Source organism: Paramacrobiotus metropolitanus, unplaced genomic scaffold, assembly GCF_019649055.1.
Source record: "Paramacrobiotus metropolitanus isolate TYO unplaced genomic scaffold, Prichtersi_v1.0 Parri_scaffold0000037, whole genome shotgun sequence".
Lineage (NCBI taxonomy): Eukaryota > Metazoa > Tardigrada > Eutardigrada > Parachela > Macrobiotidae > Paramacrobiotus > Paramacrobiotus metropolitanus.
The window spans coordinates 139,237-157,071 of NW_026570257.1; the positions used below are offsets into that span (position 1 = coordinate 139,237).

Here is a 17,835-nt window from a genome sequence, read left to right on the forward strand (position 1 = left end):
CAACAAACTGAACAAATTAAATTTCTTGAAATAAGATTTGGATTTTTTTATTTAAAATTTTCATTACGTTGAAATTGGAATTTTCCAGTTTTTCAGAGGAAGTACGCCGGATGACGCCACCGAGAACATGTCCTGACCTGCCCGCGTTGCGACGGATGATCGACCAGGGCGAGCTGTCCATTGCCAATGTGGATAATTTTTGTGAAAAAATGTTTTCTTTGTGTAACAAACCCGGCGGATACTGGAGAAAGCGCGCTCCTTGGGTTTTTCACGGGAATTTCCATGCGGAGGTGTTCTCGTATTTGGGCGGCACCGAGGCAACGTAGATCATCGGTGGTCGCTTATAATTTTTTAAAAAATCTTCTCAAATGCGGTCTCGAAGTTGCGCATATCGACCAAAGAAATATTCAATCTGTACTGTAATTTAAAACAGTTTTGATACATAATTTGTACACAATTTGTAAATAATTTGTAATAATTTGTACAATTCTGTCGATCTGTTCTTCATACGTATTTTCGTGATTAATTAATCGGTCAACTGCATTGCTCAAAGTTGTGCAACGGGCCGTCACTGCGACCATGATGTTTTGTGTTCTCTCTGCTCCCTTTCAACTTCTAACTAAAGAATTATTAGTAAAGATTATTCCAAGTCACTGCCAGTTTTTCGAAAAAAAGCGAACCAAACAAATACTCCAATTGGGAAATCATTCACAATGCCGAACAGGGTTATAATTATTGGGGCACACTGTACTGGAAGCCTCACACCGTACCTACGAAGCCACATTTCTCCGATGAGCGTGGTAACCATAGGAAGATGAAATCAACTAGCGAGGAATATCACCGCCCTGCTTTTGCTCAATTAAATCGTAATACATTACATGTTAATAAAGACGGTTTTAAGGCAATTTCTACGAAACTACGTAATCGCTCAACATTTTAACGGAACGTCACAGTTTCTTTATGATTTCTTCGCATTTTTGGCAGCAGTGATATTTGGAGCAAAATATAGCTCCGGGCTGCGGATGACCTTTGCGTGAGTCAGCTGTCGATTATTCGGCACAGAATTACTGATGAGCTAAATTTTCCGTAAAAAGAAGTCATAAATTCTAGACCGTTTGTCTGCAGTAATCTGGAAGATAAAAAGATGCCTCAGAAAGAACGTTAACTTTGTTGTTTATTGATCCTTTACAGATACCGCACCCTGACAGAAATCCGCTATCAAGCCAGTGTACTACGATTTCACAATTCGGAAGGTCATGTGACTCATGTCGGTACAACTGACCTGAGAAAGTTTTCGAAATTAGAAGAAGTTCATTCTAATTCGCATCTAAACTGCGTACTGCTCTGAACGTTGAACGGATTGCACAGCGTATTCAACTAGTGCCAGCAATTTAGACCTTTCTCTACGATTGTCACCTGCTAAAGCAGTGGCTTTGTATGCATGCTAAATTTAATGGTTTATTTATTAATTTATATTACAAAGTACTTCGACCATATGAGCACCCGGAACCATGACGGCTCGAGCTCATTTAAATTTTCGAAATGGCTACGCGCGTGAGTACTCTCGCGCGTAGACCTGACCCTAAATTTTAATAAAAAATTTTTAGAAGAAAATTATAATGTAAATTATGTAATTATAAAATACACTATTTAGCATTTTTCACTTGGGAAGAACTGAAACATTTTTGTAGCTGGCTTTTGGATTTTTTCTTTGTTCGCGCTTCTCTGAAATCTGATGTTAATTGTACGGCAATCCGGTGCAAAATTTTGATGTCGCAAACACTAAAGTGTAAGTACTAAAGTTTGCGCTTGCAGGGGGAAGTGAAGAGTGGCTACGGATTGGATTTGCCAACGAAGTCAAAGCGCTGCGCGTATTCCTAGTGCGTCAAAGCGGAAATCTTGATCCATCCAAACTGCGGCGCTCATGCTGTCCCGAAGTGCGTTTCGCGTAATTTACAAAACGATCCATGAAACTGAACATTTACAACTAAAAAATGACAATTTAATTAATTTTAAACAGGAATATTTTAATTTAAAATTTTCGTATCGTTTAGATTGGAATTTTCAATTTTTCAGAAAAAGTACGTCAGATGCCGCCACCGAGGACATTCCAGTCATGATCTTCCCGAACTGCGAACTTGCGACGGATGGTCCACCAGGGCGAGCTGTCCATTGACAGTGTGGATACTTTCTGTGAGAAAAATGTCTTCTACGTGGAACAAACCCGGCGTATTCTGGAGAAAGTTCGCTCTCTGGGTTTTCACGGGAATTTCCATGCGGAAGAGCTGTCGTATGTGGGCGGTACCGAGGTAACGCAGATCGTTGTTGGCCTTTATATTTTTGTACAAACATCTTCCCCAGTGCGGTCTCGAAGTTGCGCTTTAACGGTCAATTAAGTATTGGATCAGCACCCATAATTTAAATCAATTTTGATGAATAATTTGTACGTAATTCTGTCGAACTGTTTCTGATATATTTTCGTGAGTAAGCAATCGGTCAACTGCATACTGTATAGTGTGAATGATGCAACGGGCCGTCACTGCAACCAAAATTATTTGGTTTTCTCTTCGCCCTTTTAACTTGCTAAAGTCACAGTAAAAATTTTACAAAATTCCGTTTCTTTTATTATGCGAAAAAATGTACGGTGTAATTTTGTTATCTTTGCGCTTTACTTTTACTACATCAGTTGGCTGTCAACAATCAATCGTTTACCCGTTTTGTGCCACTATACTACGCTAGCGATTCATTCAGCTTTTTTGACTACTTACCGGTCTGGTCGTGCGATATGGTACAGTAAGTAAAACTGGTCAAAAGCAAATTAATTTTTGGCTTTTACCACCCCAACCAATCGACAACCGATTTTAAAAAATTAAAAGAAAATTAATCAAAAGATGAAAAAGCGCTGCTCTTTGTTGAATCCCATCAAAAATTGCGAAATTAGCTTGTAGTAATTAGTAACAACGGTGCCACACAGCTCTCCTTTACAGTTACCTGGGTTTAAAAATTCGACAGACCCTTTTCCGGCTTTCGCAGAAGGGCGTGGCAGAGGGTGCGCGAGTAATTTTCCACAGCTGAAGCACAGTTATTGTGTTATACAGCCAATTGTGATGCATCTGGCGGCCGTGACCTTTCAGATGTCCGTCCCGGAAGTGTTCATTGCTTCGACGTAGAATGCTGCCGCTTCGCCGGGGCTGTCGCACACGCACGGCTCTCTGGAGACCGAAAAATGTGCCGATTTGATGCTGATCCGGGCGCCGCGATGGGGGCACTTGGTGTTGGGCAATGCCAATCTGATTCACGCTGTTATCGAAATCGGCAGTATTGTTTATGGACGTTAATTGCTTGTTTATCCAGTAATTGCTTGATTTATCCTAATTGCAATATATAATCTGGAACAGAAAAAAAATTTCAAAATATTCTTTAACTTTCCAATTACTGCAAATCTGCAATGCATTTCAGCTTGCTATTACGTACAAGTACTTCGCAACGTAAGATGCACAATACGAAGTTGAAAACCCACCAACACGCCGCAGTACTACGATATGCCACAATTCGGTAGGCCATGTCGGTACAACCCGGTACAACATATGTACATTGGTTTAAGTCGCGCACGAAGAAATTCTTAAAGAGCAAATTCCGTTTCACGAACTCGTTATCCAGCACATCGGTTAAAAATTCCTTGTGGGGTACTTCACCGGCAATGTAGTGACAGATCCCGTCGTTGCGCAGGGCGATACCCATAAAATGCTGCACACCACCCTGAGTCAGCGGTTTGATCTGTATTCGATACATTTTCATCCAGTTTGTTCCCTCCACTCACCAACCAGCAATATAACAAGAAAATTAATCGACGGAAAAATTCGTGCTTTAATAACTAACAGCAACATATTAACTTTTTCGGGGTAAATACTGCATCTACATAATTACTGTATATAAACCATTAAGTTAAAACTATCAAAAAGAGCAGGTTTATATACGTAGGTACGGATTTCTTGCAAAACTTCGCCGCACAGCTTCAGCAGAATGAGTACTAAATTTTAAATACAACGGAGACTGCGAGTGCCGTATACAATCAGTCCGGGATCCTTCTCGATTTATTGGGAAGCCTGTTCCGAAATATATATGCCTAGTACACTCCAAGCTGTGATAAAACAAGGTCTTGTAGTGACCCGTCCCGACATACGTGTAGTTAACGTTTTATTAATATTAATACTTTAGGTCCTCTCATTAATTTTTATTTTTGTTATTTTTATATATTTTTTACTATAAGTATGCTCATTTTCAAATGCGTAATTTTTATTTATCTATACTCTCGTGTTTGTTTAACAATACATCAACGTTTGCTCGTATTCGTTTTTTATTGTTTTTCAACGATACTTTTTGTATTGTTGAAAAGATGGATTTTCCACTTTCTAATCCAATTCGCGGCAAAGGACTTTTCAATCAATTTTTTAAGCCTTTTTTAAAACATTTAATGTCCTCATTATTTTCGGTTACAGCCGATTGTGATGCATCTGGCGACCGTGACCTTTCCCATGTCCCTTTCGGAAGCGCTCATTGCATTAACGCTGAATGCTGCCGCTTCCTTGGGGCTCTCGTACACGCACGGATGCCTTGAAACCGGGAAATGTGCCGATTTATTGCGATACTAGGAAGGGAATTTATATACAGTATGATCTGCGTTTAAATTAATTTGTAACAAAGCTTGTTATATGTATGACCGAAAGCTTTCGACCGGTTATTAGCGTTGCGGCAGCAGTTAACATAGAACTGTGGCACTTTCCGAGTGGGTGAGAACCGAGCGTTGTGCCGTCGAAATTTTGATTACATACAAATGTGATACAATGTATTATGGTTTATTTTTGCTATTTACTACGAACAGTTTTACATTATCAGTTTTGCTTTGTGATATTGCTAATTTGCTATATGACTGCTGCAAATATAGTCAGCTGTATTCTTATTCTGTCGTTATTACTAGAGTAGTAATACTGCAGTGTACGTACACTTTTTTTATTAATTGTATCGTTTACTATTTATTGCCAGTTTGATCTTATTGTGTTATAACTTACACGGCCATTGTTACCATACATCAGCGGCAATTCATCCCGGTGCACAAAACGCATACTCAGCATAGTCCAGGCCGGTACAGAAACAGCGACAGCAGCAAAACAATTTGTCTCACTGTCAGTCCTCACTTCAGCGCGTGAAGAAAATTGTATCCATCGTCTAAAACACTCTAGCAAAACTGTACTCAAGGGGTTAGCACTCCCCCCGCCCCCCAGTGCTAACCCCTTGAGTACAGTTTTGACTCTAGTGACAAGCCTCTGCAAACTTTGTGAAAAGCTAAGTTTGACAAACAAAAGTTTGGGCTGACAATGACCTTTATATATTCCTTATTGGCAAAATCATTACTTACTGTACCGATCGTTGTATGGCGGATACGGTTTAATTACGAGTCCTCCCTGACCTGCATCGCAAACATTAAAGACACCGCATCCCCAGATTAGCAGGAACTTGCACGTTATCAGCTCAATAATCTTTTTTCCCATACGTCCGTAATTCATGATTTTTGAATCATTTTTCGCCTTAAGTGCAACATATTTTCTTGTTACGAAATGAAAACAACCTTTAGTGTAACAGCAGCAGAATTTCAATTAGCTTTATCTGTGTGCGGCATTTCTTCTGTTGCAGGTCTTCTGAAACTGACTTTCGCTAAAGCAGACACCTGGAAATCTTCGCAACTCTATGGTGGTAAACATTGTGTAACTCGTCATACCAGTAGTTTTCAGAATAATAATAACTACCGAGTGCATGTGTCAATTTACTATTGTAGTACGTCGTTGTCAACTTGGTTTTCTATTATTGTAGGTGTTACCGTACTGCTAGGATTAGTTTTTACACTGTTTTTAAGCCGGTACAGTTTTGGTTGTTCGTTTTCATCTGCTACCGTATGATTTTATTCACTTCAGTGTTACTTGTTCAAATGTTTTCTTCATTCATCAATGCCAACAATACAACGCGAGAAACTTGTACGTATTTAACATACAAGCAGATACATTATCACGACTAAGTACTGTAGGTGACTAATGCAGCGATTTCCGGCTACTGCTTGTCAGCAACCAGTGCGTGGTCATCAGTCCTTTGCCCTGCAACCCAAAAAACTGAATTAATTTTGGAATATTTTGACTTAATGCAGCACACGCTGCAAAATAAAAGTAAAACACGGTGCACACCAGACGCTGACCTTCACTTCCACTTGACCGCGCTCCACCAGGATGAAGCCGCCGATCCCTTCCAAAAGGTCACGTGTATCCTGTGTCACTTGGATTTTCATAGCTGAAACATCGGTATTCTATTACCGGTATGTTGTTCTAATCGCATCGATAGTTCATGTCCAAAGTATTCAGAGAATAAAAATTAAAAACGGTAAAAATGCAACCGAAATCTGTGAATTTTCAGTCTGTAAAACCGAATCATTTTTAGTAGTGACCGCGAAGCGTTGTTGTTATGTTGGTGGCTGTTGCCGAATAAATATTTCAAACCAAAATTATACAATCAAATAAAATATTTGAAATATAATGCAAGGCAAAAAAACATTTATTAGTAAAAAAAAACCTACCTTCACCAGTGGATTCCATGCGCGAGGCAACGTTGACAGTGTCTCCAAATCTAGACGGCAAAAATATAAAAAAATTATCCAGCACAAATGGTGTACTATAACAAATTTATTCTGATGTTTTCTACCATATTTTGATTACGAGTTAAGTCGGTCACCAGAAAATGGCCGCCACTATACTACGAGTATGCACATTAAACACTCACTGAACGAATCACCGTAAGACATCTTTTTTGTGCCTTCTGTTGTTCTGTGCATTGAGATACGAGTACAATATCGGTGCCAATGTATAGCGAAAAGCGACCCAGAAATCACTTGTTTAATTTTTACCAAACATCTAATGGTAATGCCAAAAATGTTATTTCTTGATAAAAGTTTTGCTGTTAACTCCAAAATTTCTGATGCCAGTTCCGTACTTGTCTTTAAATTTCTACGCAAATCTGGTGATCTGTCCAAAATGTGTACATTAACACAAATTTGTTTTTGTTCGACCAGACTCGAAGTCCCTTTGGGATTGTCTGCATTTGTGCCATGATATTAATAATAAATTTTAAATGTTAATAGCCACGTTTATTGAATCAAATATCCGAATAGTTCCACTTGTGGCACAGAAGTATTTACATTTAGCAGACAAATAAACGAATAAATATAACTTTTAGGAAAAGATCGTAAATATCTGGATACGCATCTTCAGATGCCTCTCAGATTGGCGTTTAATTCCCGATAGTCTACACAACCAAAAGCCTCTACACTACATCTGCACCTTCCGATGGTACACTGCACGAACGCACTGTTTGACATAACATTTGACACAAGTGGCGCATCTACTTACAGGCAGTATCGCGGCATTTTCAGCCCGACAATCCCGGCAACGCAGGGACCTATAGGGAATTAGGGAAACAAATTCAGTGTGATGTGTTGTATTATTGGATATATCGCTAGTATCGTGCACAGTTTACCGGAATTGATGCCGGCGCGGATTTCGATGCGCTCATCCGGTCGATGCGGGACGACAAACTGCGAAATCTTCCCCACCAGCTCCAGCGTCATCTCGGCGATCTCCACGGCGTGCCGGTTACCGTTTCTTACCGGCAGTCCGGAGGAAACCTGTATAACAAGGGCACCGTCTCTGGTTAAAAATATTGGACAAAATTTCCGAAAAGGTTAATTACAATCTTTCGCTGCCTTCTAGTTTTTCAGTTTCAAGCGATATTAGTTATTGCCTGAGAAAATCTTTATACAAAATTTACTACAAAAACATGAATGATCAAAATTAAATAGAAAAAGTTAAAATAAATGCGTTCTTGAAAGGTTTGCGCGTTTTTAATTCGCTATGCGCAAGTTGCTCAAACGTAAGAGTATGTCGTTAGTGACGGGTTACCATATACGCATCGCCGATGGTTTCCACTTTGTACACGTCAAACTTCTCCATAATGTTGTCAAAGAATGTGTACAATCCGTTAAGCAGAACGACCACATCCATGGGCGTGCCCTTGGCCGCTAATGTGGTGAAGCCGACAATATCGCTGAAAAAGATCGTCACGCATTCGAACGCTTCCGGATCGGCATGGATACCCTTCATCAACTGCTTGGCAATGGCTCTGTAACCAACATCAGCGTATCAAAAATGCGATAAATATACCGAAAATTGCAAAATTAACGCCACTAATAATAATTTTTTCAAAATTCAAAAAGAACAGTTTCATAATAGTATACCGTTATTAAGCCGCAAACATTACTAACGGTCTACCATTATTTGCTTTATTATGTCTTCGTGTTTAGTCCGTAAAGGCGCTATCGACTTATCGGTGATGTAAATTGTATACTAACACCACTGATTTGAATAACTGGGTCCTTACGCCCTTCTGTTAGGGTCACTAATGGTAAGACTCGCTATGATCTGATAGTCCTGTAACCCATTTTTCTCCATTGCATATTCAGTTAACCAAATTTTCTACTGTACTGTACTTATGTCCTTAGATTCTGGCTACTTGCTTTGATTTACGTTATCAGTAATTATTCCGCGTGGAGAATGTGCGGTACGACCGTACGAGTGCAAATGTACGATCTGAAAGTTGAACCGGAGACTACATCAATATCGATATGGCTATCGTAGACTAGTGGCTCTCTGTGTACGGTGCGAATTTAAAGAGTAGGATTTCGTCAATGCGACTGAAGTTATTAAATGCACGAAATCAAGGCCAGTTTGACCATTAGAATTTTGAAAATTATTTTGGTTAAAATGTACTTATCGAAGCACTGAGGCTACTTTTAAGTTGATAATGATTCATTTCGGTTCTATCTCCGTCGTTGTGATTACTTAGGCAGCAGTTGGTTGAGCAATTCCTCGGAGCGGTTCTTCTCGTCGAGAAACTGCTGCGTCTGATCGGCCACCTTCTGCTCGAGATCCGTGGCGTACTGCTCCATCCGCTGCAGCAACACATCCACGATGTTGTCGCCGATGTTGCCCACCAGTTTGCGCAGTTTCTCCCGCATTTTCTGGAAGGTCGGCCGGGCCAGCGGCGCCTCATCCCAACAGCGCTCCATTAACTCGTACAGCTCGTTCGAGCAGGCCGAGCGGGGCACACGCGGCCGCACCGGGGGAATATTATTGGCGATGATCTGCAAAATGCAGCATATCACTGCAAAAGAATATCGACAGAAATGTTGCGCAAAAAAAACAGAAATTTTCTACCGTTTATCAGCTATCAGTTATGCCGACTAAATTGCAAAATCAAGAAAATAATTATAAATCTATAAAAAGAAAATATTTCTAAAAATTTAAAATAATAATTTTGGCGTCAATAGAAAAATTTTTTGTTTCGGCAAAATTTTAAGAAAAACCAACATTTTAAGGAAAGAATTTTGAAAATAAACGTAAGGCTGTATTTCAGCCAAAAAAATCACCTCGTGCAGGATTTCTTCATCTGACAGCTCCAAATTATCATCGGGCATCCTGTAAGGTCCACTGCGCAGAATAATCTGCTGCAGGATAATGGCGAAGCTATAGACGTCGCCTTTCTGCAAGCAAACCATCATAAAGCCTTTCCAAACGTTAAGTTGTCATGATACCGGCTGCGACTACCTGGCTGCCTCGCAATGGCATCGTATGGCGCAGGAATTCCGGCGCCCGCCAGAAGTACTTCCCCAACGACTGGTTATTGGCTAGTTCCAAACGGGGCGGAGAGTAGTCGCTGGCGCCGCGGAAGTAAGTCAAACCGTACTCGGAGATCTTCAGGCTGAAGCGGGCGTCAATCAGGCACGAGCAGGAAGACAGGAAACCATGCGACGACACCGGTGTGGAATGAAGGTAGGCCATGCCCTTTGAAAACAGTCTTTTTGAGGGTTTTGATTCGCAAAATTCTAACAGTATTCTGCATGCAACCGATGGAATCATTGGCTAAAAATAATTCCGAGTCACTGCTGTTTTTTTTGGAAAAGAAACGAAAACCACATTTGAAAGTTTTACCACTTGTAATTTTTTACCGGACACATACTGCACAGAAAACAAACCCTAACAGGTACTAAGCCACATTTCTGCGATATCACTCTTAACCACCAGAACTCTGATTCAGAAAGCAACTTACGTAGGTAAGTACATAATACGAGCAACGGCACCGTCCCGCTTTTTGCTATATTTAACCCGGGATCATCACATGCTAATGAAAATTCTCTTAATGCAATGTCAACGGAATCCATCGCTCGTAGCTTTTTTATATTATGTGGCGCTTTCAGTGCCGTTAACATCTGGAGCAGAAATGAATCGTAATTGCCGACGACAGCTTCCGCCAGTTATCTCCCACTATTCGACATAAAATTGCAGAAGAAATGTTTCTTTTAAAAAGCCAGAAAATCCTAAGACTGCTTTTTTACAGTAATCCCGGACAGGTTAAAAATATCGAATTTGACATTAGCTGACAGTGTCAGCCTGACACTGACAGTATTTGTTAACATATCTTTAGCTACTTGTGATCACGGAAAGAAACGCAGCCAGCAAGCCATCATGCTACGATAAGACATGTCACCTAGCGTACATTGACAATGAGGAAGTGTACATGCCACCCACGTACATTGATTAAGTCGCGCACGAGGGAATTCTTGAAGAACCAGTCCAGCTTAACGAATTCGTTCTCCAGCACATCGGTTAATGATCCCTTGCGGCACACTTCCCCGGCGACGTAATGACAGATCCCGTCGTTGCGCATGACGATACCCACAAAATGCTGCAGATTACCGTGATCCAGCGGTTTGATCTGAATCAATAAATTTCATTAAATTTCACGCAGCAAAATTCTAAAACCAGCAACCACACCAACCAGCAAAATTCTAAAAACAATGATGTAGAAGTTTGGAACTTAAAAGTAACACTGAGTGACCTTTCTTCGGTTGAATACACAAACCGGAGCGACTAACCAGTACACACTGGCAAGCTCCAAATTTTCTTTTGGGAGATAATTATTATAATTATGAATTATTACTAATTGCATATTACAAAGTAATAACAGAAAGCAGAAAGAAAAAAGAGCGTATAATCACTGCTTTTACATTACTCACAGACCACAGTCACGTGCACAGGTGCACTGTAATATGCACTTATTTCATTTTGTTTGATTCTAGCATGGACACGCCCTATTGAGCTCTGCAGATGACCTTTGCAGGTGGAAATGTTTTTGAAGTACACTATGTTGGTAGTCTTAACTCTGTGCATAAAAACGCATCTTTTGGAATTCGAAGTTTGTCTATGTCCACTGTCCTGCATGATAAGTAAAAATTCGCTAGACAAGATCGATTTATATACGTACATCAAATACATAGGCCTTACGGCTAGAATACTTCGCCGTACAGCTTCGCAGTACAAAAGCGTACGCACCATGAAGACTCCGAATACCTACTTTGGCAGAGGCTTACCAGGTGGGCTTCCTCGACCAGCTCCTGTTTGGCGTACTTCATGGCGGCGGACACATCCACCAGCGACAGGACACCCCCGTCGTAGGTGGCCGTCAGGAGGTTGGCGACGTAGGGTGAGGACTGGGGAGTGCGCTTATTGAGACTGACGCCGCCGTTGGACGATGCCTGCAAGGACGGAAGGGTAGTGGAGGAGCGCGCTACTCCTAGCCCGGCTACAACGACACACCACACCCAACAGTGAATCAGTTCACCTTCAGCTCGCCAATCCGCGAGGAGCAGCTAGCAGCGCCACCTGTGTGCACGGTTATCTCGTCCTCTGGGATGCGCCACCAATAAGGATCGAACTGGGCCCGTAGCTGCCTGTGGGAAGAGTGCAGCCAGGTAAAGGGAAAAATTCCAACTCTTGTTTATTTTTGATGCCAGTGAATGGTCAAGGCAAAGACAAAAAATGCCTTCAGTCAAGCAATGTTATAAAAATGCCAAAAATTATATATACGCAACTGACACCGCTGAAGGCAGTTAGCTATGTATGGCTTCATCGTTCCATTCTATCTCAGGTTGGTCCATTACACTACAATATTTATTGAGGTAATGTTGTTCTACAAAGGAATCAGACGAAATACCGGGCTCAGTTTATTTACAACGCTGTTCATTGGTGTAAGTACCTTAATTTGATGAGGACAATGGCAACGCCGATCCCGATCGCGATGACGGTCAGAAAGGGCACCACGATAGCAGCCGACAGGACACCGGGCGACAGCGTACTCTGGCATTTATCCCCGTGAAAACCGCACAGCGGTTCATCGGGCGGCAGTTTGCCGTTGTCACTCGGCCAGGCAATGTCCTGTACGTACTGGAATTTCGACACGTTGCCGCGCTGATGCTGCAGATATTGCAGAAAAACCTACAAGAAACTCACGCCTTAGCTAAGAAAGTTTTGAAATTTCCTTAAAAATGACGATTAAATTACGGTCGATTAAAAAACTGTGCAGATTCCCAAGTGTTCGTACAAGTTATAACTACTGTATGTTATATACATCTATATAACAGCATTCTTGGTCAAGATCATGACATCGCTTATCATTTGACGCCTAGCAAAGCCACCCCACTACGATCTGTCCGTTAGGGTAACGGAATACAAACCAATACAGCCTGTAGAAAAACTGTAAATTGTTTCAGTTTTGAATAATTTTAATTAGTTTCCATCAGCGCAGGCAGAGTTATGCGATCTGGATCAACTGGCTACTGCGAAATACAGCATATATTTTTTAAAAAGTAAATTTGCTTAAAAGTGACGGTAAAACGGCTTTCATGCAATTACATACAGAAATCAAATACTTTTTACAAAAAGTAAAGCGATCTTACGTTCTTATAATTATGTCATAATAGTAACAGCCATTTCGATCAAAATCTTTCGCTACCCCACTCCTTCGCAGCGTAAAGCCACCGCACTACAATCTGTCTTTCTTTCAAAAAGTATGAGTACACGAGAATATCTATCTCTAATAAACATGTCATAATCTGTTATTGATTTTTCGACTTAGTTAATCGCATGATGTCGATACGATAAATCAATGATATCAAACACTTATACGAGAAATCTATCTCCAATAATTTTTTTACCATTATTATTATGGTAAATTCGATTATGCCCGCTCCTTAGTCCTTACCATAATTAAATAATTATTTTTATCGCAGTACTGGATTTACTCTTACAAAGAACTTTAAATACCGGCATTTACCTCAAACCCGCCGGTGCGCGGATTGAAATGTTTTATGTTCATATTGCGGTCGCGTTCCCCATCGGCGCCGATCCACATGCGTGCGCCCTTGAAGACTTCGTAGGATGAGTTGAGGACGGTGCCGGCGATGAGCATCCCGTCGGTGTAGTTGGCGCCTGAACGCGACAGATTGGCCACGATACTGGCGTACATCATGATGGACTCGTACAGCGACGACACCGTCGGGTCAATCTAACAACCCATACATGGCAGTTTAGTGAGAGCTGTCCACAAGACATCAGATCTGCTACAGACATTCCGGGATCAAACAGAAACTGATTTTAAGATGAGATGCTGAGATTTCTTCTAATTTATTGTTTTCCAAATTCAATTTCATTCGTGAGGATTTTCTTTGTACACCTACATACGCACATCACCGCGATTACTGGTCGATAATACTACTCTGTCCGATTTATCAAACCTACTTTTAATAAAATTAGAATAAACCCTTCCAACCGTGGCATTTGCAGAATCTGTATGGGATCCCGTAGGCACGTATGTATTTGTTGGTTTTTTAGTTCAGTAATGTGTATTCATTTTTTACAGCTCTACAGTTCCAGAACATACGATGATTTTGTTGCGTATAAAAAATAATTCCATAGAACCAAATTCAGCGATACGCTTTCTAAATAAGATTCACGTAAGTTATGGCAAATAAGAGTAAGCACTCGCATGCATCAATTTGCTGCCATTATTCTACAACTTATATTACGTACTGGTACGTTATCCACCGGCATGAAGGCGTTGGAAAAATATGTACTGCCACAACAGCGGTTACTTACTCATTTTTAAATTTTTTTTCAAGAAGAACTTGTAAACATTCTGACATTATAATGTAATTCAGAAGACTCATTGTAAACAGACAACAATCAGCGTGAAGTGAGCACAGGTAATTACCGGTTCCAGCGCATCGAAAGTGTAGTTGAAAGTGCGGCGCGCCAGTGCCTTGACTTCCCGCTCGAATTTCTGCATGTAATGCAGGCTTTCCACTTCTTCGCGCAGCTCCACGATCAGTAAGCACTGATAGGCCAGCAGAGCAACCTATCGAATAAAAAGAACTAATGCAACCAATAACATTACCGAAACAACATAACATAACCGAACATAACATAACAACGTAACATTACCGAATATGTAAAACGAATAATCGAGTAAAACGTACATTACCGAGTACGTAAAGAACGAATACAGGATAAACTTTTTTAATCCACACAACGCGAGAAACATTCGCAAATTAAAATGAATCGCATTAACAAATCGTATAAACAGCAAAACTTTTAATCCAAATTAACCATTTTTAACTGAAACAGCAATAAAAACTGAGAGTTAGGCAGCTGCATCTATGGGTTTGCTGTGCATTTACCTCCACCACTGCTAGAGCCACTACACTACAAACAACTACACCCATTCTCATGTAGCTGTTGCTGCAGAATATGTAGAAGTCACCGAACACTAGCGAGTATATCTCCTAAGCAGCAATAAATCCTACATAACAACACACAAACAGATACAGTTCGGGTAGAAACTCCGTACATACTCCAACCGAAATAACTATAATAAATTACAACACTGTAATGCCGCATACATCATTACCGGGTCATTGCGATCCTGATTGAAGGGCGTGATGATGCCCCAGTAATCCAGATGGTACAACTGCACCGCCAGGAACACCTTCACAAACAAAACAGTCCCTATTCTAATCAAAGACTACAGCTCTGTACGGTTCAACAAAGCATACATACATGATAGCCCTTGGTGTAACCTAGTTGACTGGCGGAAATCTACAGACAAAAGTATGGAAAAGGTCAAGAAAATCCCCATCAACCATACGCCGAACTAACGAAAATCCCCGGCTGATTAAATCCAACCTCGTACCATGATGTCGCGGATGCCCAGAGCATGGACCAGCAGAACAAACACTGAACAACAACAACAAAGAAGATGCACAACATGACGAGCAAAATTTTGAAATTTTGGGTTAAAAGAGAATCAGAGCGTACCCCGCGAGCGCTCATTAGCGGCGCGCAGCATCGGCTTGTACTTCTCCACCGTCATGTTCTTACTGCGGATGTGCGTCACCACGGTGTTGGAGAAGAACAGTGGTCGGCGGGCTTGTAAAAGGGAGAGGATGGGGTTGACCATGGCGCTGAAGAAGGAATAGGAGTCATCCTGTTTTAAATAATTTTTGTCATTAATTGGTTTGAAAATAATCCAATTCCAGTCCATGGAACTGTTGGATTGTGCAAATAACGAGACTCTTGTCTGAATTATAATATTATCGCTGATCTGAGATTCAGAAGGCCGAGAAATTAGATAAAAATTCGAAAACATGTATTTCAATTCACCGGCGAAATGACATAACAAAAAGTCAAAAATAAAAAAATCGCGTGGAAAAAAAAGTTAAAATAATGAACTTCTATTAAAAAATAAAGATTTAAAACTGCCAATGATTGTAGAACGTTTTTTGTTTATTTATTCAGCCATAATGATACTACCATCAAACGTGCATCAACATAATCTTTTTAATTAAAATATTTCAATTCAACATTGAAATTAATTTAAATTTACTGCAGATTTAAAGGATCTAAAATAATTTACTAAAATATAATTTTGGAAAACATCAGGTTGAATACTGCCGGTGTCGGTTCACCTGGAAGACAGAAAGATGCCGGTAACCAAAGCGGTCCAGAAAGTAGACAAGAAAATCAGTAAGGTCACTGAAGCCGAAAGCCGGTCGGATTAGCAGGGGATAATCGGAGAAATCCGAGTCGACCTGCAGTGACCAGACACCGGCCGCCGGTGAGCCGAAAATGGGCACGTTCAACGAGGAGGCAAATCCGTACACGGCGGCGGCGGTGTAGGCGCAACCTACACATATCGCAGAATGGGATAAAATACTGTGGACAACAAAACCGTTTAAATTTAATCATTTCCGGTATTCCCTTATTGCACACAGCATAAGCCCCAACGCGGCGAAAAAATTCCAGTCTACGAACACATTTAAAAATATTACGAAGATCTTTTTGAGAAGTGCTGTCTACTCTTGTTCTTGTTCGCATTTCGGTAGTTCCCTTATGTAAAAAAGTGAAGCCGCCTTTTCTAGCCATAGTTCTACGATACCCCAACTAGTACAACTTACAATCAGATAAATTTAAACGAAACGGGACATTTCCATGCAGTTGCATTTGAAAGAATTCAACAGAAAATTATTATATGCACAAAAGCAGCAAACAATCGATAAAAAACTGTCACTGTCACAATAATCATCAGTCATGTGACGACAGTACAGCCGAGTTTCAATCTCTATTCCGTTCTACGTGGAGTATTTTGATCAAAACAGCAAATTCTCTTGAAAATTCGTACAATGGTGTTATATTCTTAACTGCAGAAGTGCGTGAATACAGGCTGGCATTATGACTTTGATGTGGCTAAACCACAATTCTACGATAACCGTTCAAAAATTGTGTACACAATTAGGAATCCAGAAGCGAAACCATGTTAACACTCAACATCGCCATTAAAGCAATGCGTACGACATTTGCACAAGCTTTGAAAAAATTTTGCTAATACTTTTACATGAAAGCATGTTATTACGGAAATATCTCGTGCATAGCAGCACTGCATAAATGATCTATTATTTGTAGGTGTACTCGAAGGAAATGAGTACACTCAAAGCCCCTATTCTACGAACATCGCTCATATTTAGTGTTAAGGACACAGCCTGCATCTTTGCCACTTACTCTAGCCAGCGCCCGTCGCAAGGTCATAATACTGCTAAACTAACTGTTAGTTACATAATATTATTATCGTTCGCTACAATAAAATCAGCGTAAAAAAATCCACTGAAACACTTACACTAATAATAATACACACACTATTTATTACACTTACTGGGACCGACAAAGGCGCTGCACGTGGCGCCGGTGTTGAGGAGATGGTAGATCTGCTTGACCACCGAGTACATGGTGTGGCCGCAGGACGGCCCGGTACTCTGGTACAGCACATCCATGTGCACGCCCTCGGGTAGGACAAACGCGTTGGCATTATGCACCCCCAACTGCACGGCGGCGGAGGCGCGCTGCAGCGTGGAGAAGTAGGAGTCATCCTCCCAGATGAAACACACGGTCAGATTCCGTCCGCTGACCACTGCCATCCCCAATAAAAAAATCACATCACCCAACCACATGTTTAAAAAAAAGGGAACAGGTCCGGGATGAAAAGGAAAACGCTGGCAACTGAGCCTTATAAATTCGGGAGCAACTAACGGGAACTGGTAGGGATGACCACCGAGATTGTCACAGCACGCAGCAGCATTTTTTTCCAAAAAAGGGAACAGGTTTGGGATAAAAAGGAAACACTGGCAAATGCATCCTTTAAATTCGGGATGAACTAAAGGGATTTGCTAGGGAAGACCGTTCGCATTTCGCCCGGGGCGCCGAACAAGCATCCGCTTAATGAGGAGCCACAAGAGATGCAGTTTTGTTCACTGTACTGGTGTTTCATGCATCTGCATTCCGCCACAAAGCGGAA

At 40.9% G+C, this 17,835-nt stretch overlaps 1 protein-coding gene across 1 annotated transcript; it reads right to left on the reverse strand.

The window, feature by feature from the left end:
- Window positions 1-6,083: 6,083 nt before the first annotated feature.
- Window positions 6,084-17,489, reverse strand: LOC129589742 (atrial natriuretic peptide receptor 1-like). Its single transcript, XM_055484591.1, has 21 exons — window positions 17,197-17,489; window positions 15,956-16,173; window positions 15,306-15,474; window positions 15,181-15,224; window positions 15,048-15,086; window positions 14,899-14,976; window positions 14,203-14,346; window positions 13,267-13,497; window positions 12,190-12,428; window positions 11,787-11,884; window positions 11,525-11,736; window positions 10,687-10,869; window positions 9,702-9,938; window positions 9,524-9,637; window positions 8,937-9,238; window positions 7,998-8,217; window positions 7,576-7,723; window positions 7,449-7,497; window positions 6,620-6,669; window positions 6,245-6,336; window positions 6,084-6,146 (listed from the first exon to the last, which is right to left on the reverse strand). The coding sequence occupies exons 1-21, from the start codon at window positions 17,456-17,458 to the stop codon at window positions 6,084-6,086; spliced, it is 3,192 nt and encodes a 1,063-aa protein (XP_055340566.1). The 5' UTR covers window positions 17,459-17,489.
- Window positions 17,490-17,835: the final 346 nt, after the last annotated feature.

Excerpts from the sequence above, each read along its gene's own strand:
- LOC129589742 (XM_055484591.1), bottom strand. The coding sequence starts at position 17,458 with ATGGCAGTGGTCAGCGGACGGAATCTGACCGTGTGTTTCATCTGGGAG. Across the intron at positions 14,977-15,047 it reads GTTACACCAAGGGCTATCAT|GTGTTCCTGGCGGTGCAGTT; the intron begins GTATGTATGCTT and ends TTGTTTGTGAAG. Across the intron at positions 6,337-6,619 it reads CATGGAATCCACTGGTGAAG|CTATGAAAATCCAAGTGACA; the intron begins GTAGGTTTTTTT and ends CCGATGTTTCAG.